At 39.4% G+C, this 25,435-nt stretch overlaps 1 protein-coding gene across 1 annotated transcript in view; it reads right to left on the bottom strand.

Annotated features, from left to right (window-relative positions):
* Positions 1-2,056: 2,056 nt before the first annotated feature.
* arrdc1b (arrestin domain containing 1b) overlaps positions 2,057-25,435 on the bottom strand; it is a 63,746-nt gene continuing 40,367 nt past the window's right edge. Inside the window, exons 3-8 of the mRNA XM_080212080.1 lie at positions 20,827-20,877; positions 16,358-16,512; positions 13,517-13,699; positions 9,856-10,032; positions 7,659-8,064; positions 2,057-7,395 (exon numbers count right to left, since the gene is read on the bottom strand). Of these exons, the coding sequence (XP_080068206.1) occupies positions 7,331-7,395; positions 7,659-8,064; positions 9,856-10,032; positions 13,517-13,699; positions 16,358-16,512; positions 20,827-20,877 (1,037 nt within the window). The 3' untranslated portion in view covers positions 2,057-7,330. The remainder of the gene's footprint in view (positions 7,396-7,658; positions 8,065-9,855; positions 10,033-13,516; positions 13,700-16,357; positions 16,513-20,826; positions 20,878-25,435) is intronic.

The raw sequence follows: 25,435 nt of genomic DNA, 5'->3' as shown, positions 1-25,435 counted from the left end.
GAATGGAGGGCTGTGATAAGTGGCATTCCTCAGGGATCAGTGCTGGGACCTTAGTAATGATTTGGAAGAAAATATAGCTGGTTTGATTAGCAAGTTTGCGGACAACACAAAGGTTGATGGATTTGCAGATAGCAATGTGGGCCACGAGAGAATACAGCAGGAGATGGATCGGTTGGAGACTTGGGCAGAGAGATGGCAGATGAAGTTTAATCCGGACAAATGTGAGGAAATGCATTTTGGAAGGACTGGTAAAGATACGAACTATACAGTAAATGGCAGAATCCTTAAGCGTATCGATAGGCAGAGGAATCTGAGTGTACAGGTACACAGGTCACTGAAAATGACAATGCAGACAGACTAAAGGCAAGCTTGCATTGGCCAGGACGCTGAGTTTAAAAATTGGCAAGTCATGTTGCAGCTTTATAGAACCATAGTTAGGCTGCACTTGGAATATAGTGTTCAATTCTGGATGCCACACTACCAGAAGGATGTGGAGGTTTTAGCGAGCGTACAGAAAAGACTTATCAGGGTGTTGCTTGGTATGGAGGGCATTAGCTATGAGAGGTTGGAGACACTTGGTTTGTTCTCACTGAATGATGGAGGTTGAGGGGCAGCCTGATAGAATTCTACAAGATTATGAGGGACATGCACAGAGTGGATAGTCAGAAGCTTTTTCCTAAGATGAAAGAATCAATTACTAGGGGGCATAGGTTTAAGGTGCAAGGGATAAGGTTTAAAGGAGATGAACAAGGCAAGTTTTTTTTTTACACAGAGGATGGTGGGTGCCTGGAACTCGCTGCTACGCGAGCTACTGGAAGCAGATATGATAGTGACATTTAAGGGGTATCTGGACAAATATATGAATAGGATGGGAATAGAGGGATGTGGTTCCCGTAAGGGTAGGGGTTTTAGTTCAGTCGGACAGCATGGTCGGTGCAGGCTTGGAGGGCCAAAGGGCCTGTTCCTGTGCTGTAATTTTCTTTGTTCTTTGCTTGTTGATCACCTTGCCCAGGACACTGGCCTGACAGCAAGTCTGAAGATAACACATCTTGCATCAATCCACCCTGAGCCACAGACTGAAAGACCCCACAGTCACAATCAACAACTCACCCCTCCATTCTGTACAGAAGTTTTGTAATCTTCGGAGTATCCTCTTATTGAATGATGAAAACAACCATCACCTGGCAAAAGCAAGCTCAGCGTTTGGTAAATTCATCTCACACGCTTTGAAAAAAGCATGAGTTTGCTGCTGAAGATCAAAGTCTACCAGGTTGGTTCTTGCATCACTTTTTACAGGTGAAAGACTTGGATAATCTGCTAACATCAGGTAAAGCAACTAGAAGCATTCATCTACCCTGTGATTTATTTCTTACATCAGATGGCAAGACAAAATCCCCAACACAGGAGTTTTTGCATAGTGCTGCATACCTGGCATTGCCAGTATGTTCATCAGGGCTCAGTTTCACTGGGTTGGTCATTTGATTCACATGGTGGATTCCTGCATACCAAAGGCAGTACTTTCCAGCCAGCTAAGCACAGGAACTCATACCGCAGAACACCCTAAACTTAGATATAAAGACAATCTGAATGCCAACTTCAGAGATTGCAAGCTGGATCCCAATACTTGGGAGGAAAAAAAAACGTTGGAGAGACTCGAATGGAGAATTGTCCATCATCAGGAAATATTATCAACAGTCAAGTGCCTTTAGGACAATCGAGTGTGCAGCAAAGGCAATGCTTCACCCATTCCTCCAACACTGACTTCATATGCAGTGTTTGCATTGGTTACACAAATTTAAGGCTTGGCCTAACTTCACACCAGGTGGCAAAATCTAGACTGCAAATCTTTTTTTTTGGATTTAGAGAACTTTTGAAGCGATGGGAGAATCCATCACCGCATTCCAATGTTGGTTTTCACCCCAGCACCAACACTTCTACTGTTCTGCCAATTTTTTAAAACACGCACAGCAACATTTCTTTGAAAGAACATTTTATTAATACGGTACTTGTCTACTCGATTTACATTTTCAAATAATTACACTGAATTCTAAATCACTAAGGTGCATCAATAAATCAACAATTTATTATAAAAACATTTGGGGAAAAACTGCTTGCATTTGATGAAAAATTCAAAAGAAGAGTGATTTCTGCATGAAAACACTCATAAGGCTACAAACAAAGTGTGCATCTGTATTGTTTAAAACCATTTTCCTTCTAAATACAGCATACGTCACTGTTATACAGGTCATAATACAACTAAATTCTTAAAATTTACACAGTCAAAGATTTGTTTTCAATATTTATTGTCAAAAAGAAATAGTGCTAAGCACTTGAGTACTGAGGGAATTAATCACCAAATTTTCAAAGCAACTTAAACCTGTGCAGTTGCTGCCCCACCCCTTGATAAACAAAAAGTAGTATTCATGGATTGTTAAAAAATGAACCTCTTGGTTGCTGGGGGTGAGGAAGGAAGAGGGGAAAAAATCCAATTAAATAATTAATTATGACACTGATGCACAAGACTTGGTACTGTTGTGAACTGATGATTGTATTTCAGGTCTGGGCACCTTCCAAAAATTGTTTATGCCAAGTATAGGAGGACAGTATTTTTACTTCAGGATAACAAGCTCTTGTATGAGGAGTAATGATACCTGTTGCTAAAAAATTTAGTATTAGAAATTCAAAGTCCTCAGCATTCAGGATGCTTTTAACTAAAAGAACAAATAACAAAATACAGCTGAACTTAGGAAATGCAATTATATACAAACCATAGCATGTTGAACAGTTGTAAAAATGTGGTACTTTTTGGTATTTTATTGAATCACATCAAGACTGACAGAAGTAATTTTCTGCCTCAGACAATCCCTTAGGAGGGTAGCCTCTAGTTGACTACTGGTGCTGTTGAAGGATGAGTGTGAACATTTTTTGGCATAATATTTACTTTCTTCTATTCCCAAGAAAATGCTACTTTCAAAGTGAGCATACATTGCAAAACAATCTAGTACAAACCTTCAATTCAGAAAGGCAAATAGCTGTTAGTTTATGTCAGGAACATATTATAGGATTGGTTAATAATCACATTGATCTTAGGAAGAATAATGAAGTAAAACAACAGTATGATTTAAGTAGTTAGTCCAGTACATAGAATCATACTACAGTATGTTGGTAAGGCAATAATTTACTCCAGTGCATTTGACAAAAACTGATAAGACTTAATTAGGCATGTTTAAAATTCATGACTGAGGGCCCTCAAAGTTAATGTCTTAACAGGAGTTAAGATACTGGGAAGAGCAGAAACTCTTCAGCTAGTTGTAACAAACATAGACAATTAAGTATGTATTTGACAAAAATACAATTATTAGAACCCTCACTGGATTTGTAGCTCTTAATGAGGCAGCGTGAGTACAAGGGGAGTGTGCTCCTGTTAAGATGATTTATTAACTTTTAGCATCCAAAGTTGTACAAAAAGGCACAGAATACTGATAATAAGTTAAAATTTAAAACAATTGTCCCTCTGATAGATATTGGAGTGCAATAAAGGTTTGGAGTTAACAGGATACAATTTTCTCCCTTTCAAATGACTGGTGCAGATATTAACTATTCTTTAGCACCACAAACTTCCTTGGGCAAGCAAAGACCCTCTGACGTTCTGACTGTGAAATACATCATCCTCAGGGCTATTTCACCTCTGCCCTTCTCCACGTAGGATCAGTTTTGAGTTTAGAACATCAAACGAGCCAGAAAGCTGAAGAAAATGGGACGAATAGACACACCTCTTTCCAGTTGAAAATTGACCCAAAAGGGAAACAGAATTTACATCATTAAGGATAGATTTTGCTCTTCAGTTCCAGAATATAATAGCTTAGCAGGATGGAACACCCAATTGCAAAACTGGACGCAAATTGCCCACTATTTTATTTTGTGGTGTTAAAAAAAAGTGTGATAAACTGATATTCAATTTTGTGATAAGGCCTTTATCCTGCCAAGTTCTTACATCTGATGCTGAAGAAAGTCTAAACTTTAACAATGCAGAATTCTTACAATGTCTCACCCTCTTTGCTGCATTTTTTATTACCCAATATATTCTGGGCAATATTTTTAAATCCAGTTGTGCAGTTAATTAATTTGAAGATATTTCAGAAGCTAGGATTCTGCAGGTTAGTTCACATTTTCTCTCAAGGCCTAAGACGAAATAGTGATTAGAGTGATGTTACAGTTATAAAAAGTCTAAGCACTTTGACATAATTTAATCTCGAAAGACCATAGGTTTCTAAATAAGTGTTACAATTTAGAATGAAAAAGCCTTCACTCCAGGTCAACCACATTTACTGCACGTGACCCTTTGATTTCTGGAAGCTTCGAACCATGTACTCACATATAGGCCTGGGAATAACTTACTCATCACAGCAAATGTATAACAACTTAGCTCTTTAAAGTGGTCAAGAGCCGGGCAACTGGAATTCTGCATATTTCACTTTCTACAGTTTAAGATCTACAAGTCCTGAGTTTTTCTAATAAAATTTGCATTAAAAAATTAGACTTACTGTTTTGCAGTTATATTAGATCAGCTGAGCAGAATGTAACCTCTAGGCGATTATTTATCTATTGCAAAAGATAATTTAAAAAAGCACAAAACAATTGCCCTTGTTAAATGGCCAGTGACAGTAGTTCATTAGGCTTGTAACAACGCAGGGGCAATATATTCCCTTTATTTAATCTTGGGTCTCTCATGGCACACACCATCCTTGGTCAAGTACAGACAAGTTAACCTGCATTCGAGCATTAACCTATACTATTTGATAACTGGATGGTAGAAAGTGCATAAGACTTCGCTCCACACCCCACAGCCAATTTGCTTTCCTCCCCCGTGGGGTAGGCCAGCTAGCTATTAATCTAAACAACTTGTACGGTCCAATGCAGAAACATAAATTTACATCCAGTTGCTCCATGGTAGGCTGCACTGGGCCACCCATGTGCTGACTTCCATAATGCCCAAAGTATGTCTATGCTAATCGGGCCCACATTAGTGCAATATACAAGATGTGCGAGATAATTCACAAAGCAGCAATCAGATGCATTTCCTGAAATACTGCCCAAGCTGTAAAGCATTATTGAAAAAGGCTAACTGTTAAAACATTGAACCATTTCACTAAATGTAAAAGTTTTGCTTGTTCTTACACTAAAGATTTCATTAAGTAAATATTGAGTAACAGCTTTGGGGATGTGGTGCCTTGTTCCAGAGATCTCAATAATTTCCATGGAATTCATCTAAATGCTCTGCAAATTTCCAACTGACCTATGTACTGAACAGGCATGTGTTTAGTCAAATTGCACTTAGTTAAAAAAATTATAAATTTGTGCCTACAGGAAGATAGGAGCAAAATGTCTAAAAGAACAAAGTGGGAGCGTTCGAACTTATGGGCTAAACAGTAAAAAAAAGCAAGTAAAAAATCTTATCAAACAATTCCCTTCATCCTTTCTTCCCCGCAAATCAATTTAAAAATTACATTTCATAATATTTAAGCTCAAAATACATTTTGTTCCAGCCTCATTCTTTACCCCTTTCAAATGAAAATATACTTCAGTGAACAAACCTGTCCTAATAAAACTGTTTACAGAATAAAATTTAAATGACACATGAATAACAGCAGTATGAGCGCAAGCTTGACCACTAGAAGTACTGGCTGTTTAGACGCTAACACAAATTGCAAACTTGATGTACTTTGCTTCTTTTTTTTAAAATAAGAGCTTAGTGATGATGTTAACCTTGAATTAAGCTCACTAACAGGGCAACCTGGTGCTAGGCAAATAAACAGTTTTTGGATTCAGCTCATCCACCCACCATTCCTTCAAAATAACACAGCGCCAGTAATTTCTACTTGGCCCGTCAGTCAAGCTTCCTCCCCTGCCCATCCCACATTCATTCCCTTCATAAACCGAAATGCTTTTGTAAACAAGTCCTCTAGAGTACAGATGGAAGCTTCTGTCTCCAGTAGGAAAAGCAGCTAACAGCAAGTACTGCTGGCAGCATTGCAGCACATGGGCTCATCAAGAGCTTGGATAGGAATTGCCTCCATTCAGAGTTAATATGCAGAATGAGACTCAATATATTGACAAAGTATTTGTTTGATTTGTTACTGGGATTCTTAATTATGTGCACTGTCCCATTCTTCAGCATTTAAAACCATACACAGTTAATTCCAGAAAAAACATTTAACTGTAAGTTTTCACTTGCTGCAGACGTCTTCAGTTTGCCATCCAAGTACCCTTACATACTAAAGTTGTGCTTATTATGGAGGATAAACAATATTTTTCAGCACCTCTTTAAACTTTGCACCTAAGTTTTTAATCCTGAATGCTGTCAAATACAGTAGTAAAAAATTGCATTATGTTAAGTAATTGCTCCAGTGAGAGTCTTGGCTTTGATCTGACTTCAATAAGGCTCAAGTTGTAAATACGAAATAAACATGCAGGATTTCAAACTAGTCATTTTTTTGTGCTAGTTTAAAGACTGTGCCACAACTTTACCAAAACATACTAAAATTTATAAATACTGTATATATGTATATATATATATATAGACATCTCTTTCTCTCTTGTGAAACAACATATTATAGAAAGGTGTGCAACATAACACTTCAAAGTGATAGGATCCTTAATTCATTTTGATTAGTAACTGCTCTCTAGAAAGATCAGCATACTAAAACTTGGCCATATCATCTACAATCCATGTACACACTACACGCGTCAAGTACAAATAGTCCAAAAAAGAGGACTCAAGCTCGATTAGAATTGGGTTTGATCATCTTTTGCACAAAGCCCATCTGCAACAGGACCTTTTCACCTTAACAATCAGTAAGGAGCAGCACTATCACTGCACCTTGATTCTTAAGGCTCAGGTTTGTCTAAGCAAAGCTTCCTCCACAGAATAAGACCGATTACGGAAACAGCCTCCCCATTCACAATTGTGAGGTGGAGCTGTTGAACAAGGGTAAAATGCATTTATTATTTATATACACAAAGCTGAAGGCATTTAACATTTACATCTATGCCCATTGTTTGTTATCCCAAAACTAAGGGTCAATAAGGAAAATGAACACAATTACAGTCCAACATGGGAGCAGTAAATAGGTAGTCTGTGCAGACCATTCCAAGCTGCAGAAGTAGCTGTGGTCCTTGATAATGCATTTCCATAACATTTCAGCTTCTTCACACTCAGAACACATTTGCGGTGCTGCATGTGTAAAGTCTGGCTGTATTTCCCAGTAAAAGTAATTAAAAGACATTTCTGTATATCAACAGCACTAGCCCTTGAAATGTTTGTAGCAGTTTACTGTCCTGCACTCATGCTGGAGTTGGCACTGCTGCAACTCTCTTCGTATGTTGGGGGAGGATCTGTTAAAAGACAAAACACATTAAATTATCCATCAAATCTGCAAACGGATAGTTCAGTTTTTGTTTATCGAGTAAACTTATTTACTGGCTTTCTCAATTGTTAGAAACTTTTAAAATAGAACGTCAACTCTGAAATAGGAAATCTGCAACCAGAGTTGCATTTGCTAGTAATATACTGCTACTAGTTCGGTTAAATATAATCAAAGTAAAATATAATTAAACGCTACATTTCTCAGAATTATTAAAAATGACATAGAACCTACCATATGGGTAAGCCCACGAGCTATATTCAGGAGGTAAAATCAGAGGATTTTCACTAAGGTCTGCAACAATAGGTCCATCTGCATAGTAAGGGACGGTAGCACCAGTTGAAATACAAAGCATAGGGCCAGGAAGTTGCTCACTGGTGTTGCTTTCAAAGCCAGGCGCGTAGCTAAGAGTATGAGGTGATAGAGTCTGTTGCTGAGAGTGGCTTTTGGTTGGAAGAATGATGCTGTCCATGGGCTGATATCCAGTGGCCCCAATATCTTCAGCTGGAGGAGCTGTGGGCATCACGGCGGTGTGAGTAGGTTGGAGTTGCCTGGATGGAGTCAGTGGGGGACTGTTCACCGCAATATTTCCAATATAGATTGGTAAGCTGACTAAAATCTCTGGTGATCGGACAGAAATCTGCCAAGACAAAAAAATGGACTTGCAATTTTTTTTCACAATCTTTGAAAAAGTTGGAACAATCTTACTGTACAAAATAAAATTCCAAAGCTAAAAACAAAGTTCAAGTTTATCTAACGACCCACTGAGCAAAGTACTGCTTCCTGATGCAAAATTAAGTGAGACAGTAAAATGCTACATTTATCCTCCAATTTGTGTTGAGCAAAGTAGGGTTAGTGAGGATAAGATGCAAAACAGAAAGAGCTGCTGGCATTTACACTCTTGATCTCTAATCTCTGATGTGCTGGAAAGGCTAAATGTGCAGACATCTATCTGCTGGCAGCAGGATCACGTTTAGGTGGACATACCAACAGTCACTAAGATAAAAACAAAATACTGGGGATGCTGGAATCGGAAACAAAAACAGAAAATACTGGAAAATCTCAGCAGGTCTCACAGCACCTGTGGAGAGAGAATAAAGTCAACGTTTTGAGTCTGGATGACTCTTCGTCAGAGCTGATTCTATTCTCTCTCCACAGATGCCGTCAGACATGCAGAGATTTTCCAGCATTTTGTTTTGCAGCAACAATAGTTTGCAATATACATGAAAAATGGTTTCTTTAACACAATAAAAATAAATTTGTCAATGTCTGCAGAACTATCTGAGCATACAAACATAGAAAATAGTAGCTCAGCTCTGAGCCTATGCCAGTATTCATGGCTGATCCTCTAACTCAATGCCATACCCCTGCACTCTCCCCATATCCCTTAACGGCCTCAGCATCTAAAAATCTACTTTTTAAAATATATTCAGTGACTTGGCATCCATGGCCTTTTGTGATAGAGAATTGCACAGGCTCATCACCCTCCGAGTGAAGAGCCTCAGGAGGGCTATGACCCTTTGCTCTAGATCCTGTAGCTCGAGGAAACATCATCCCTGCATCCATTGTGTTCAGCCCTGCCAGAATTTGAGTTTGTATCAATTTAGGAGATGAAAACGTAATAGTTCAGTGGGATAGGCAAGTGACTAGTTTTGAAGGAGTAGTAATTAGTTTGAGTTGAGTAAGAGGATCAGAAAGGCACAGTAAATAGCTGGGGAAAGGCAATGGGGGGAAAGAGTATTAATACTGTCAGTGTCTGGGGGAAGGACTGGTGAATACACAGGATGAATAAATTCTATATGACAATCAAGCATGGTGATTAGGATAGGGAAGATGAATAGCTGGGGAGAAAGCAATATTTCGAGAAAAGGACTTCAGTCCACCAAAGCCATAATTTTAGAACTCTCATCCTTGTGTTCAAGTCCCTCCAAGGCCTTGTCCCTAGCTATCGTTGCCATCTCCCCAGTCCTACAAAACCTCAGTGCTCCTTCAGCTCTGGTTTCTTTTGTAGCGCTTCCCCCGTTCATCCTGCTTTGGTGGCCTTACCTTCAGCTGTCTAGACTCCAGCTCTAATTTTCTTCCTAGACTTCACAACCTCTTCAACTTTCTCTTCAAGAGAACCTTTCCCCTCTCAAGCCTCTCTCTTTGACCAAGTACCTGTCCAATTATCTCTTCCACTGGCTCGGTATCAATTTAAGTTCCAGAGAAGCCCTGAGGGGCATTTAACTATGTTAAAGATGCCGTATAAACGTCAGTTCTTGTTGGCTGTCAAAGCTCTATGCCTTACATTCTACATTATTGTGCATTTCAGCAGTTAGACCTAGGCCAGCAACTCTCAGATGTTTGGGGACAAGGAGGAAAAGGGGTTGAACAAACTGTTCTATTCTATTGACCTAACTTTGAGATAAAGATACTTAATTATCATCCTCACCTGAATGAAATAATCTATTTGTATTAAATTGCAACCATGTAGAGATGACTGAGGCAACGCTGGCACGATGATCTGCTCCTTCCATTCGGCTTGTTTCCAAGATTTTACTCCTGATCCTTCCACCTCTGCAATCGTCCGCAAGTCATAGATTAATCGCTTTGATTTATATGTAACTTTCTGTAACAAAACGTCAGAAGAATGTTACTAACCTTTGGAGTGCAGAGGAGGTTTACTAGGCTGATACCGGAGTTGAGGGGGTTGAGCTATGAGGAGAGGCTGAATAAACTAGGCTTGTACTCGTTAGAGTTTAGAAGAATGAGGGGAGATCTCATTGAGACGTATATGATGATGAATGGGATGGATAGGATAGAGGTGGAGAGACTCTTCCCGCTCAGAAAGAATAGTAGGACTAGGGGGCACAGCCTCAAGATAAAGTGGGGGGGTGGTTTAGAACGGAGTTGAGGAGGAACTTCTTCACTCAAAGGGTGGTGAATCTCTGGAATTCTCTGCCCGTTGAAGTGGTGGAGGCTACCTCGCTAAATCTTTTTAAGATGCGGGTTGATGGGTTTTTGATAAGAGAGGGGATTAAGGGTTATGGGGAGAGGGCGAGAATGTGGAACGGAGCCACTTCAGATCAGCCATGATCTTATTGAATGGCGGGGCAGGCTCGAAGGGCTAGATGGCCTACTCCTGCTCCTATTTCTTATGTTCTTATATCTTTAAAACAAAGTTTGAACTTCCATATGATAGTGTAAAAGAATGTCGCATTTTACCATGGAGCCTTTTGCTAAAACAACCTGACTAAAAGCACTATTGACTAAACACTATTGTAGATAATTTAGACTTTAAACTACAGAACCAAACTGTCCCCTTTCACTTTTAATGCAACCAAAAAATCTGCTTCACAGGTATACTTTACAGTGCCCTGAAGAAATCATTTGATTTTCCAAGATCCAATCCAAAGTGATTCTTAGCTCTCAAGGGTTTATTTCCATTTCTTTATTTTCCCAGCCTGGTAACATTTAACCTCAGAACTGTTTTACAGTGAGAGTTTTTCCTCTGGCACAAGCTAGGCAAATCTTTCGACATTGTTTCAAATCCCCAAATTTGGTATTTTCAATCAAAGCACAGGTTCCCATCCATATTCACGAACCATAGGAGTTCAGACTCTTGTTGTTTCCTCTCTCCTGGATCCTGGCAGGCTACCTGTGCTTGAGTGTTTCAGGGTTATTTTAGAAATGTTTCCCCTCTCAAAGCCATCCTCCAAGGCAATATGAATCAATTGGACCTTGTACCTGGTAGAAATGCATATTTGTTATTTTTTAGACCCCAATTCTATTCTATTTGGGGGATTAACTGGATATTTTAAAGCACAACTTTACAATCTGACATTCTTAATACTTTCTTGGGATTTCTGAGACAAGCAATCTAACCACTAAACAGTGGCTGCTGCCATTGTCACCAACTTAAACACCTTCTTCCTACCAACACAATCTGGCCTCACTTTAGTCTTTAAGAGGCCCCTCACCTAGGCCTGTTACCAGGCAGACTTCAGAACAGGACCAACAGAAATGATTATTATTTTTGGGAGCAAAGGTAGGAAGGAATGTGTATTTTGATCAAATGAATAGCACTGCATATTCAGTTTAAAGGAGTTGATAATAAATTTCTTCATATATATTTTATAACTTTTTTTTATTAAAAATGTTATATTGATCATGTTATTGATTAGACTGATTGTATCAATCATGGCTGGGTACAAAGGAGACAAAACCTGCACTAGACAGGCAGCATGGTGGCAGGGGTTAGCACTGCTACCTCACAGCGTCAGCGACTCAGGTTCTATTCCTGGCTTGGGTCACTGTTTGTGTGGAGTTGGCACATTCTCCGTGTCTACATGGGTTTCCTCTGGGTGCGCTGGTTACTCCACAGTCCAATAGACGTGTTGGTTAGGTGTGTTGGCCATGCTAACTTCTCTCTTACTCTACCCAAATAGGCACCAGAGTGTGCTAACTAGGGGATTTTCACAGTTACTTCAATAGTGTTAATGTAAGCCGACTTGTAACTAATAAATAAACTTTAAACTAGACAGATTATAATCCAGTTTCCCATAAAATAACCCTACATCTGATCTGTAAGGAAATGAAGATAAAAAAAGCTTCAGCTCTACCTCTACCCTATCCATCCCTTTCATTGTATAAGATAATGAAAGGGATGGATAGGGTAGAGGTAGAGAGATTCTTCCCGCTCAGAAAGGACAGCAGGACTAGAAGGCACAGCCTCAACAGGAGGGGGGCAGTTTAGAACGGAGTTGAGGAGCAACTTCACTCAAAGGGTGGTGAATCTCTGGAATTCTCTGCCCGTTGAAGTGGTGGAGGCTACCTCGCTAAATATATTTAAGACACGGGTAGATAGGTTTTTGGTAGGCAAGGGAATTAAGGGTTATGGGGAGAAAGCGGGAAAGTGGAACTGAACCACTTCAGATCAGCCATGATCTTATTGAATGGCAGGGCAGGCTCGAAGGGCTAGATGGCTTACTCCTGCTCCTACTTCTTATGTTCTTATGTTATGTTCTTAGAAAAACTGAGTTATATCAAAGACAGCAATAACCAAAAGATTATCTAGCAGGGCTAGATTAGTGTTAGGGGGAATAGCAGGGTAAATATGTAGCATTACAAGAATAGTCCCTGGAATGGGATCGTTATCAGTGCAGGCTCGATGGGTCAAATGACCTCCTTCTGCACTGTGGAAATACTATGATTCAATGCAGGCATGCGTGTCTCCGAATATAGAGATCTCTCACAAGTGGATGCAACTCGCATGCAAACTTGCTCAGATTAAGGCATGCAACCAGGAAAAGCTATTTTTACCTGGATGCCAGCTTTAGTGAATTTAAGAAGAATACTTTCAGGTTTGGGGAGTCAGCTCCATTTGCACAAATCTCAAAACAATGAAGCAGCAAAACTTACACATTGCTTTGTTTCAGATTTGGCTACCAAGGTAAATGCGGGTAGTCTCTAAGTTCCTCCCCGAATGTCACATACATATTGAACATAAACAACAAAACAATTACTGCTGAAGCAGAACTGGAAATGAGCCATTTTGCTGGAGTATCTTCCCTTTGATGGTCTATGATTTATCCTAAATCAGATACTACTTACTGATTTGAACATTTGAACAGTAATTACAGCAGTTTTTTCCCATCATGCTTCAAAATGAATTTAAATCATTCCCTCACAAAGGAGTTAGGACGAAAGGTATTTTTCAGCCATTATTAACTAATTGTACTTTGCGCATGTTTACATTTTGACTTCAAGCTTTCGATGGATCAAAATAACTAAAATTGGCACTATTATTTCAACCAAATTCCTGTTCTCCAAGTAAAAAGACTGATTTTTACTGTTGACAACTACTGCTGCAATTTTTTCAGAACTTAACAGGACGTCTGTTGCACAAAACAAAATTATGGTCATGGGTCATATTCAATGCAGTTTCTGCAACATTAAAGTTCAGATGTGAATAATATTGATGCTTTTTGTACAGATAGCCGGTTTGCACTTATAATTTAAGCAACCAAAATGGGTAGTTAGTTAAACACTATCACTTAAGCACAATGACTAAAAACTCAGCTTGCAGGAACTTGTAAAAATGCATTGATTACCTGGATGAGGCTGGCAATAACAGTGCCCATATCTTTTCCAGACTTGTTTTGGATGGCTGTAGTAAGCTGTATGATCTGTCCTGATGTGTATCCTTTGAGATCAGTGCTCACTGTTAAAGCCACAACTCCACTTTTGACAATCAGGTAGCTAAATTTCTTGGACATAGATATTATATTTGGTTGCTGTGAAGAAAATAAAGGCTGAAAGGTAGAATTTTGGAAAAAATATATCCTAAAGATCAACTAGAAAGCATTCTATTGCTGAGGGCTCACTTGACCTCCTTTTGTGAACTGTGTGTTTGTATCCCATTTGTTCAATCAAGCAACAGTATAAACTTTATTGGATAATAGATTTGCTTCATTATTGTCACATATATAGTAAACAGTGAAAAATATTGTTTCTTGGGCACTACACAGACAAAGCATACCATTTATAGGTAAGGAAAAGACAGGGCGCAGAATATAATGTTACAGTCATAGCTAGAATGTAGAGAAAGGTCAACTTAATATAAGATAGGTCCATTCAAAAGTCTGACGGCAACAGGAAAGCAGCTGTTTTTGACTTAGTTGGTATCTGATCACAGACTTTTGTATCTTTTTCCTGACCGAAGGAGGTGGAAGAGAGTACGTCCAGGGTGCATGGGGTACTTGAATACGCTGGCTGCTTTTCCGAGGCAGTGGGAAGTGTAGACAGAGTCAATGGATGGGAGGCTAGTTTGCTTGACGGACTGGGCTTTGTTCATGACCCTTTGTAGTTTCTTGTGGCCTTGGTCAGAGCAGGAGCCATACCAAGCTGCTATAATTCCAGAAAGGATGCTTTCTATGGTGCATTTGTAAAGGCTGGAGAGGGTTGTAAAGGACATACTAAATTTCCTGAGCTCCACGAGAATGTAGAGGCATTGCTGGGCTTTCTTCGCTATAGTGTCAGTGTGGAGGGACCAAGACAGATTGCTGGTGATCTGGAACAACTGAAAACTCAAAACTTGCCACCATTTTGACTTAATCCCGTTGACAGAGACAAGGGCATGTCCTCCTCTATGCTTCCTGAAGTCGACGATCATCTCCTTCATTTTACTGACATTGAGGGAGAGATTTTTGTTGTCACACCAGTTCATCAGATTCTCTATCTCTTTCCTCTCCTCAGTCTTATCGTTGTTTGAAATCCAACTCACTATGGAGGTGTCATCAGCAAACTTGAAAACTGAGTTGGAAGGGAATTTGGCCATAGGTGAATAAGGATATAGTAAGGGGCTGAAGGCACAGCCTCGCGGGGCACTTGTGTTGAGGATAATCATAGAGGTGGTGTTGCCTATCCTTACTGATTGCGGTCTGTGGGTTAGGAAGTCGGGGATCCAGTCAGAGGGAGGAGCTGAACCCTAGGTCACAGAGTTTGGAGATGAGTTTTGTCAGAGTAATGCTGTTGAGGGCTGAGTTGTAGTCAATAAATAGAGGTTTGACATAAGTATCTTTGTTATCCAGAGTAGAGAATTTTGTGGTACAGTAGGTTATTTCACAATCCTTCTCAAGATCTGTTCTGAAAATTCATTTAATTATCTGTTCTCCAACTGCTTCCAGATGAAAGGATCCAGAGCAAAACTAGCTCCAATGTAAGCATGCTAAGTATAAAGTAGCATTATCAGAATAAAAAACAGAAAATATTGATAATACTCAGTAGGTCTGAAAACAGCTGTGGAGACAGAAACAGAGTTAATGCTTCAGATCACTGAGTTTTTCTTAAAATCAGAACTGAACCTCAGTGTAGTCACTGAATTTGGAATTAAGTTCATCATTTTGCTCATTTACTCCAACAGTTAATTCTAATTTACATTTCTACAGGCTTTGCTGTAATCAAAAACTCCGATTATTTTATACAGTTAAAGGGTTAATAATTACGTGATTAAAAATTGCAAACTGCTAAACTCAGTCACACAGGGAAACTGAGAAAACTACAGGTCTTGATTAAAGCATTCTTAGGTAACAGTCAAGGACCATTAAATTCCAGTTACAAGGTCTCTGTCACACAACATACACAAGGCCTCCACTGAGTTTTACGCAGCTGAAGCTTTTTTAGTATCTGTTCTAAGGGACAATGAACATGGGAGCACATAAGGAGTTGATAGACCACTGATTAGAAATATAACTATCATCATCATGTCTGCAAGGCAATAGATAAATAGAAAAAATGTGCACTTGGTGATATTATGAACATTAGGTAGATGTGCATAAGTTGTAATTGGACAACGATACCCTTATTTTATACATTAAGTAATCCCAATTTAGTTAGTTATATGAATAAAGATAATTTCTGTGACACATTTGACTAGTAGATGCCAATTGCTTGCAGTTAGGCCACCAGGTGTAATGGAAATACCATTATATTTCCTTGCTTGGCGAGCCTGTGAGCCCCTAATGGCCAGCAGACTTCCTTGCTGTAGCTCAAATGAAGATCTTGAACTCTGAGTTTTGTCTGGTCAGTTATGAAGAGTAAGGTACACTATAGTTGAATAGCTATGAAACTCCCACAACAACCAATTATAAAAGCAAATCCATTTTCCATCACTTACAGAATCATAGAGTGGTTATAGCATTGGAGGACAACATTTGATCTGTCAAGTTGCTCTTCCCCCGTAGCCCTACAACATTTTTCTCTTCAGGTCCTTATTCAATTCCCTCATGAAGGTCCCAACTGAATCTCCCTCCACCGCATTCAAACGATTCACTCTCGATCCTAACCACACTCTATCTAAAAATGTTATTCTCATGTCGACATATATTATGTAAAACTATATGACGTAAGTGCTGTTGATAATGTTACAATCTATGTCAAGTCAATCAATTTACCTCAATATCACTGATCTCATTCAGGTTCAGCAGGTTAAGAATGTAAAACACCTTCTCAGCTCTATAGTCTTTTGAGAATCGTGCAGTTTCTACTGTAGCTTTGATGCGATAGCTTATCTTCCCAAAGAGACCTTCAAATGAAGTAGGAGCAGTTGCTTTGAAAGAGAAAAATGTTATGCAAGTTAAGTGATCATACATATTTCATTCCTTTTCAAGTAATTCCAATACAAAAATCCAGAAGTGCTTTTAACACTGGCTTGCCCACTGACACTCAACAGCAAAATTCACATCCTTCACAGGAATTTCCTAAAAATTTCCCAATTTCTATTTTCAATCACATATCTGGGAACCGTGCTCACCCGAAGGAAAGGAGCAAACTTCGCCGTACCTTCTAATGAATAATTCTGGGGGAAATCTGCTAGAAGTCTGAACAGATGGTAGACCCGAGCTCTTGGATCAGAACAGAACACAGCACATAGGAATAGGAGAAGACAGTTAGCCCTTCAAAACTATTCTGCTAATCAATGAAATCAGCTGACTGTAATGTGATTATGCAGTGCTAGTAATATAATCCATTTAAGGAGTACTGCTTTGACGCAGTTTTTTGTTACAAGCAGTCAGTTTGTCTGGAGGAATACAGTAGATGCTGGAAAGCAGGATAATTGCTCATTTTAGCCATGTACTGTTTATTTAGTAGAGGCTTAATGAGCTTTTGCTTACCGAAGAAAAAGATTCTTAGGGTGTTTTCTTGATTAAAGTAACAGAAGGTGAATTAAGGATATAGGGTCATAGTCATGTGACACTAGAAATGGGAGGAGCCACAGTTGTAGCTGAGAAAAACAGTTGAGTTCAATTGCTAGAGAGGGCTGTTTAAAGATAAAGCCTACAAGTGGCTGTGTCTCTACAAAATCTCTATAGAAGCTTCAAAACTGTTAAAGCCCACTAGCTTTTTGACATAGGTTAAATCTATGAGAGAAATATTGCTTAATTGGAACTGGATGGTGATAAATTAGAAGTTGTTTCTTTTCATGTTTAAAGATTATTCAACATTTAATAGATGAAACTTTCATTTTTAGAGTAATACTTAAACTGTATTATAAATAACTTTTGTTTTGAGAAAAAGACCCCTAATTTGTCAGTGGAATTACTCTTGAGGCAAAGCATCCTTTCCTCACATTTTTGTCAAAACAGAAAAATTGTTGGGGTCTATCTGGCTTCATACCTTGGGGTTTCTGATCTGATACCCTAATAGTAACCTAACTCCATATACCTGCCTTTGACTCATTCTTTCTTATCTTTGGTGCAGAAATGTCAAACAGTGTGACGATCAGAACATTTGCATAACAAGGCATATTTTCCTTCCAACTTTTTTTACCTGTCACCTCAAGATTAAAGAGTTGTAAACTGGCATTTGCTAGGTCAGTTTATTTGTTTGAGGTTGGATATTAATTCAAATCGCAAGTCGAATTTCAACAATTCTGTATTGCAGCATTCCTTACAATGGAAACTGCTTTCTTTTGGGTAGCTAACACAAAGCTCAGACTAAAAGGCGACTGGAATTCATAAAGGTGTTACTCAGTGAAAAATTTGATAATCACTGTTCTAGATTGGTAACACATGCTATAGCTTTTAACTTCTCAAGAGAAATTATAGAAGTTACAGAATGGAAGGAAATTCAATAGAAATGCACTGGAACAAAATTAATCTCATGCTGGTGGTTTGGTTTTGCAGCATCTTTGAAGAAGCCCAAAGACAAATTATCAGCCTACCATCATTCAGCCACCAATGGTTTGCTGAACTAAGAACTGCAATAATTTACACACACACACACACACACACACACACCATTTACTACAAGGCAATTTCACCCCCCCCCCCCCAGCTTCAGTATAGAAGATACTGTGGAATCTTTACAATAAGCGCTTGCCTTCTGATCAGCCTTGAAGCAACTGTACCAGCAACAAGTCAAAAACAATTTTTAAGATTTGTTTATGTTTCATCCATCTGCATAGATGGATTTGCTTAAAATCTGTTTCCATTATTTGGCAAAACGCTAAGAAAGCTGCAAAGGACAGTCCCTGCTGAAACTATCAACACTTTCTTCTTGTGAATGGAGGCACAATTGACTGCCAATCTTTCCAACTGTCAGTTTAGAATGGAGTGCAAATTGTGAAGGCTTATAGGGTAGATTTAAGCATGTAATTATAACCGTTTTTAAAAAAAAGCTTGAAGGTGTTTTTTCCCACAAAGGATTATTCAAGAATCCAATGTCTATTGAGTTAGTGCACATATGTGCAATATCTAATTTAAAGGAAGAATGATAATTTAAAAAGATGTCAACGAAAATAATAACTTAATCCGATAAGGTGCCAACTAAGTCATGTTCAGAGACATTACTGCGGCTGGGCAAAAAAAAGAACTGCTGTAGTTTTGTCAGCAGTTGCCACATCAACAAATTCAAAACACCGGATTAATACATAACAAGATTTGAGTGAAGAAGGAATGAGAACGAGATTCATAAAATCCCTGCAGTGCAGAAGGCGGCATTCAACCCATCGAGTCTGCACCAACTACCACCTAGGCCCTATCCCCAAAACCTCATGTATTTACCCTGCTAATCCCCCGACACTAGAGTCAATTTAGCATGGCCTATCAACCTAACCCGCACATCTTTGAAGTGTGGGAGGAAGCTGGAGTACCCAGAGGAAACCCATACAGACATGGGGAGAATGTGCAAACCCCACACAGCCACAGTGACCTGAGGCTGGAAGTGAACCTGGGTCCCTGGTGCTGTGAGGTTGATTGCTAATGTAGTGTGAAATTATTGTCATACGCCAGAACAAATTTTAGAAAGCCAAAGTTAGCAAATGAACTCTTCCCAAGGTAGCCCTACTTCCAAACAGGATTCCTGTATGTAAATAGACATATGCACAACTTAAAAAAAAGACAGACAGTAAGTACTCAACAGTCATAGTCAAATATTTTGAAAATAGATGGAAGTTAAAATATTACTTGTTTTATTAAAATAAATGTCACATCCTTATTTACCAAGCACATAAAAGCACAACCATAGAATCACAGAACCACAGAACACTACAGCCCAGAAACAGGCCTTTCGGCCCTTCTAGGCTGCGCTAACCATTTTTCTAGTCCCACTGACCTGCATCTGGATTATATCCCTCCACACTCCTCTCATCCATGTACCTGTCCAAGTTTTTCTTTAAATGTTAAAAGTGAGCCCACATTTACCACGTCATCTGGCAGCTCATTCCACACTCCCACCACTGTGTGAAGACCGCCCCCCCCGCCCAATATTCCCTTTAAACTTTTCCCCCTTCACCCTTAACCTATGTCCTCTAGTTTTTTTTTTCTCCCCTAGCCTCAGTGGAAAAAGCCTGCTTGCATTCACTCTATCTATACCCATCATAATTTTATACACCACTATCAAATCTCCCCTCATTCTTCTACGGTCCAGGGAATAAAGTCCTAACCTATTCAACCTTTCTCTGTAACCCAGTTTGAGTCCTGGCAACATCCCTGTAAACCTTCTCCACATGCTTTCAACCTTATAAATATCCTTCCTGTAATTAGGTGACCAAAATGGCACACAATACTCTACATTCGGCCTCACCAATGTCTTATACAACCTCACCATAACATTCCAACTCTTATACTCAATACTTTGATTTATAAAGGCCAATGTACCAAAAGCACTCTTTACGACCCTGTGACGTCACTTAAAGGGAATTATGTATCTGTATTCCCAGGTCCCTCTGTTCTACTGCACTCTTCAGTGTCCTACCATTTACCTTGTATGTTCTCCCTTGGTTTGCCCTTCCAAAGTGCAATACCTCACACTTGTCTGCATTAAACTCCATCTGCCATTTTTCAGCCCATTTTTCTAGCTGGTCCAAATTCCTCTGCAAGCTTTGAAAACCTTTCTCACTGTCCATTATACCTCTAATCTTTGTATCATCAGCAAATTTGCTGATCCAATTTACCACATTACCATCCAGATCATTGATATAGATGACAAACAACAATGCACCCAGCACGAATCCCTGTGGCACACCACTAATCACAGGCCTCCACTTAGAGGAGCAATCCTCCACTACCACTCACTGGCTTCTTCCATTGAGCCAACGTCAAATCCAATTTACTACCTCTCCATGTATACCTAGCGACTGAACCTTCCTAACTAACCTCCCATGCAGGACCTTGTCAACCATTAAAAAAAACATAAAAAGGAATTGAAGACAAACAGAAACTTTAAAGAAAACATGCAAAGAGTAAGGGACTGGAATTTGGATAACAACTCCAGAGTCTAATTCAGGACAACACATGCATAGGCATGAGCGGGTCAAATGGCTTCTGCTACTGGCAACTTTAATGATGAAAGGATTTACACCAATAGCAATTTAATTGTAAATGCAGATTAAAACCTCTTGAAACATATAAAATATTCTTACCAGGAAGAAGAAATTGAAAGGGATAAGTATATTCTCCAGCTATCAGGGATCCTGTGGAGACAGAAAAAGTTTTTAAACTATTTTGTTAATCAAAGGCATCAAATTATTAAAATCACTTCTCTTACAGCTACCTTGTTTACAGTAATAACTTTAATCATAAGTTAATCAGGAATAATAAAACAAAAACAAGACTTTTTTGTGACCAATTGGTCAAAAGTTAAATATTATAATGTGCTACACAATTTGCAATATAATACCTATAAAAATTCATTGCAGCATCAGTCAAAATTTAACACATTGCTTTGGAGAGAGATATTGGGAGAGATGATCTAAAACTTGGTAGGTTTTAAGGAGGGTCTTCGAAGGAGAGGAGGAAGGTGGCAGAATGGTTTATGGAGAGAATTCCAGAGTTTAGAGCCTAGGCAATTGAATACATGGTTACCAACAGTGGGTGGATGTTAATCGGGGATGGACAAGAGGCCAGAATTGCAGGAGGCTTCAATATCTGAAAGGGATTACAGAGGAAGAGATATACATGAGCTTGAGAAATTTATAATCGTGGTATTGCTGAACTGGGTGCCAATGTTGTTTAGTGTATTGCAGGGGTGAGAGGACTATTGCTTATTTGGAACTGAAATAGTTAAGTCAGAAATTAAAGTTACTTCCTCCTTTTTTTAAAGCTATTGTTCAACTGTTAAAAGCTAAGCTGCTTCATTTTGTTAGAGTTCTATTTAACCAGAGTTACAAATAAAGCTCGTTTGATCCCCAATTTGTCAGTAGAATTACTCCTAACCATCCTATCCTCATATATGCTAAAATAGAAATATTGTTGGGGGTCTAGTCTGGCTACATTATATACCTTGGAGTTCAGGTCCAGGACCTTAACACTCTGATAAGTTAACATTTACAATGGGTGAAGGTGGGAGGACATTATAATAGTTGAGTCTGAGGGTTATCAAAAGCACGAGTGAGGGTTTCAGCAGCAGATGGGCTAAAGCAGGATGAAGACCAGTGATTTTTTTAAAAATTCATTTGTTGATCAAAGGCATCGCTGGCTGGCCAGTGTTTACCGCCCAGTCATTGGCTCCCAGTTGCTCTTGAACATTTCAGAGGGCAGTTGAGAGTCAACCACATTGCTGTGGCTCTGGAGTCACATGTAGCCAGACCTGATAAGGACAACAGATTTCCCTCCCTAAAAATGACAGGAGTGAACCAGATGGGTTTTCCAACAATAGGCAATGGCTTCATGATCATCAGTAGATTCTTAATTCCAGATTTAAAAAAAATTGAATTCAAATTCCACCATCTGCCATGGTGAGATTCAAACATTAACTGACATTCTGAATTAATAATTTGGTGATAATACCACTTGGCTATTGCCTTCCTCAAATATGATCAATGGTGAATATAGATGGTCTTTATGATTGAGTGGATGTGGATTTGAAATGTCAGTTCAGGATGTAGATTGCCAATCAACTGGTCCTAATTTAGGCAGTGGTCAGGGAACAGCATGGACAGAAAAGGTAATTAATTAATGGGGGAGGGTGACAAAAAACACAAACTTATTTAATTGGAAGACATTATTTCTCATCCCATATGGGATGTCAAAGCAACATGTCAATTTGGAAGCCTTGGAGGGATTCAGAGAAGTAGTGGTGAATTAAAGCCGAGTGCTGTTAGCATAAAAATGGAGCCTGTGTTTTCAGCTGACGTCACCAAGGGGCACCACATGGATGAGAAATGGGACAGGGGCCAGGAAAAGATCTTGGGCGGGTGAGGTCTGGGGGGTTGAGGTGGGGTAGTGAGTGTAAACAGTGCAAAAGCAAAAGGAGAAGCCACTTCAGGAGATTCATAGAACATAGAACATAACAGCGCAGAACAGGCCCTTCGGCCCACGATGTTGCGCTGACCAGTTAAAAAACAATGACCCTCTAACCTAAGCCAATCCCTTTCCATCCATAAACCTATCCACGGATCTCTTAAACGCCCCCAAACTAGGTGCATTTATAACTGCAGCAGGCAGGGCATTCCAATCCCTCACCACCCTCTGGGTAAAGAACCTACCCCTGACATCCGTCCTATAACTACCCCCCCTTAATTTAAAGCCATGCCCCCTCGTGCTAGCTTTCTCCATCCGAGGAAAAAGGCAATCATTGTCCACCCTATCCAAACCTCTAATCATCTTATATGTTTCAATAAGATCCCCTCTTAGCCGCCTTCTTTCTAACAAAAACAACCCCAAATCCCTCAGTCTCTCCTCATAGGACCTCCCCTCCATACCAGGCAACATCCTGGTAAACCTCCTCTGCACCCTCTCCAAAGCCTCCACATCCTTCCTATAATGTGGGGACCAGGACTGCACACAATACTCCAAGTGCGGCTGCACCAATTCTCTGGTGATGACTGCACAGATGAGAATGGAATCAGGTAAGGGCAGTCCTATCCAGCTGGACCACAGAGAGGCACTGCAAGAGGTTGATGTGATAAACCGTGTTAGAAAATACAGCCAGCTTTGAGATGGAATAGGAGGAATGATGCACCTTCATTTATCACTGAATATTATCATTCATCAGTTACTTCAAAGAATACTTCACTTTGTGAAACTCTTTGGGCTTCAAGTTTTTAGTTGTTGCATTTGTGGTAACCAGATCAGTTCCTGTTTAATTTGCAAAAATACAGTTACTTGCACTCTATTACTTAAGCCAGTATCCAGAATGAGAGGCAGTGTTTTGCAATGTAAAATACAGAAAAACAGCAATATTTACAGGTCTATTAAGCCAAGTAAACTTTTATAATATTATGCGACCCAACCTCTATTGGAAAATCAAGTCTTGGGGTACAGTTTTGGTAAATTGTCATTTCTGTAATATTTACTCAAAAATCTGCTGTTCAATTGCTAAGGCAGCATGCATTTCCCTCAACATCTGCATAGAGTAAATTCTTAGAATATCAGCACTCCTTCCCTGATGTTTAACATTAATGAGCTGACATGTTTATTTTCATGCAATGTGTGGGAATTATCACTAGTATTACTACAGGATGTCCGATTATACATTGACTTCTGACCACAGCTGCATAGGTTCCTGTAAGACTATACACAAATAGTTTTACCATTTCTTGTAATTAAACATTAGGATGAATAAAACCACCGCCTTCAGTTCCTGCTGCAAACTCCATTTTCCAACCACCGATTTGATATACCTCCACCGCCTCAGGCTGGACTGATTGCATACAATCTTGGCATCTGAACTGACTCAGAGCTGAGCTTCTGGACCCGTATACTCTCCATTACCAAGAATGCCCACTTTTGCCTCCATAATATCAGTCTCCAGCTCTGCCTCAGTTCAGCTATTAAAACTAATGTTTTTATTACTTGGCTAAATTAGCCATGGCTAAATTAGTAGCTTTTGTCAGCTCTGGCTAAATTAGCAGCACTCCAGGTTCCACATTGGATCAGGATTTGAGCAGCAAAATCAAAGTTGACAGTGCACTACTGTGGTAGTGCTCTAACATTATCAGAGATTCTGTCTTTCAGATGAGATATTAAACTTAGGTCCTGTCTGCCCCCTCTGGTGGGTTCCATGGCAATATTTCAGAGAAGAGCAAGGGAGTTATCTCCTGGCCAATATTTATTGCAATCAAAATCACAAAACAAAGTATCTAGGCATTTCACATTGCTGCTGTGTTCTGTGCAAGTTGGTTGCTGAGTCTCCCACGTTATAACATTGGAGGACGCTACCAAAATATTGCATTATCTACAATGTGCTTCAAAGTGTCCAGTAGTTGTGAAAAGCTACATAAATGCAAGTTTGCCTTTATTTTTTCTACATTGTAATTCCAATGCTCCCCTGGCCAGCCTCCAATCTTCCACCCTCCAAACTTCAGCTCATCCAAAACATACACAAAGTCCCATTCACTTCTCATCACACTCGTCATCACCGATCTACACTGACTCCCAGACTTGTACATCTCAAATTCAAAATTTTCCTCCCTGCGTTCAAAGGTTTCACAGTCTTACCCATCTCGGTCCCTTCTTCCAGGCCAATAACATTTCATTCAATTGAATCTGACTTCTTCGGCACCCTTTTATTTGGAAGCTGCCAGTTTCCACGATCCTAAACTCTGGAATTCCCTTAAGTTTCTCTAGTTCTCTCTCGTTCTAAGATGCTAATTAAAACTGTCAGTCAATCTGTTCCAAATTTATCACATATCAACAGCCTAAAATAAACTGATGCAAGTTACTTAAATGAGACAATATGCAAAGTACATGAACACAGTGGTGAGCACTGCAAAAATCACAGCCCCAGGGACCTGTGTTCAAATCTGGTCTTGGGTGGCTGCGTGGAGTTTGCATGGGTCTGCGTGGGTTTTCTCCCACTGTCCAAAGATGTGTAGGTTAGGTAGACTGGCCCATGTTAAATTGCCCCTTAGCATCCCAAGGTGTGCAGGTTAGGTGTCTGGGTAAGATGCTTTTTTGGAGAATCAGTACAGATTCGATGAGCCAAATGGCCTCCTTCTGCGCTGTACTAATTCTATAATTCTATTTAATACTTTGGATAAATACTTTAAATACTTTGTATTAATCTTCAACCTTGAAATCAATTGGTAA

Source organism: Carcharhinus amblyrhynchos, chromosome 25, assembly GCF_965287045.1.
Source record: "Carcharhinus amblyrhynchos chromosome 25, sCarAmb.v2.hapA, whole genome shotgun sequence".
In the NCBI taxonomy this organism is placed as follows: domain Eukaryota; kingdom Metazoa; phylum Chordata; class Chondrichthyes; order Carcharhiniformes; family Carcharhinidae; genus Carcharhinus; species Carcharhinus amblyrhynchos.
This window is presented reverse-complemented; position numbering and strand designations above follow the sequence as displayed.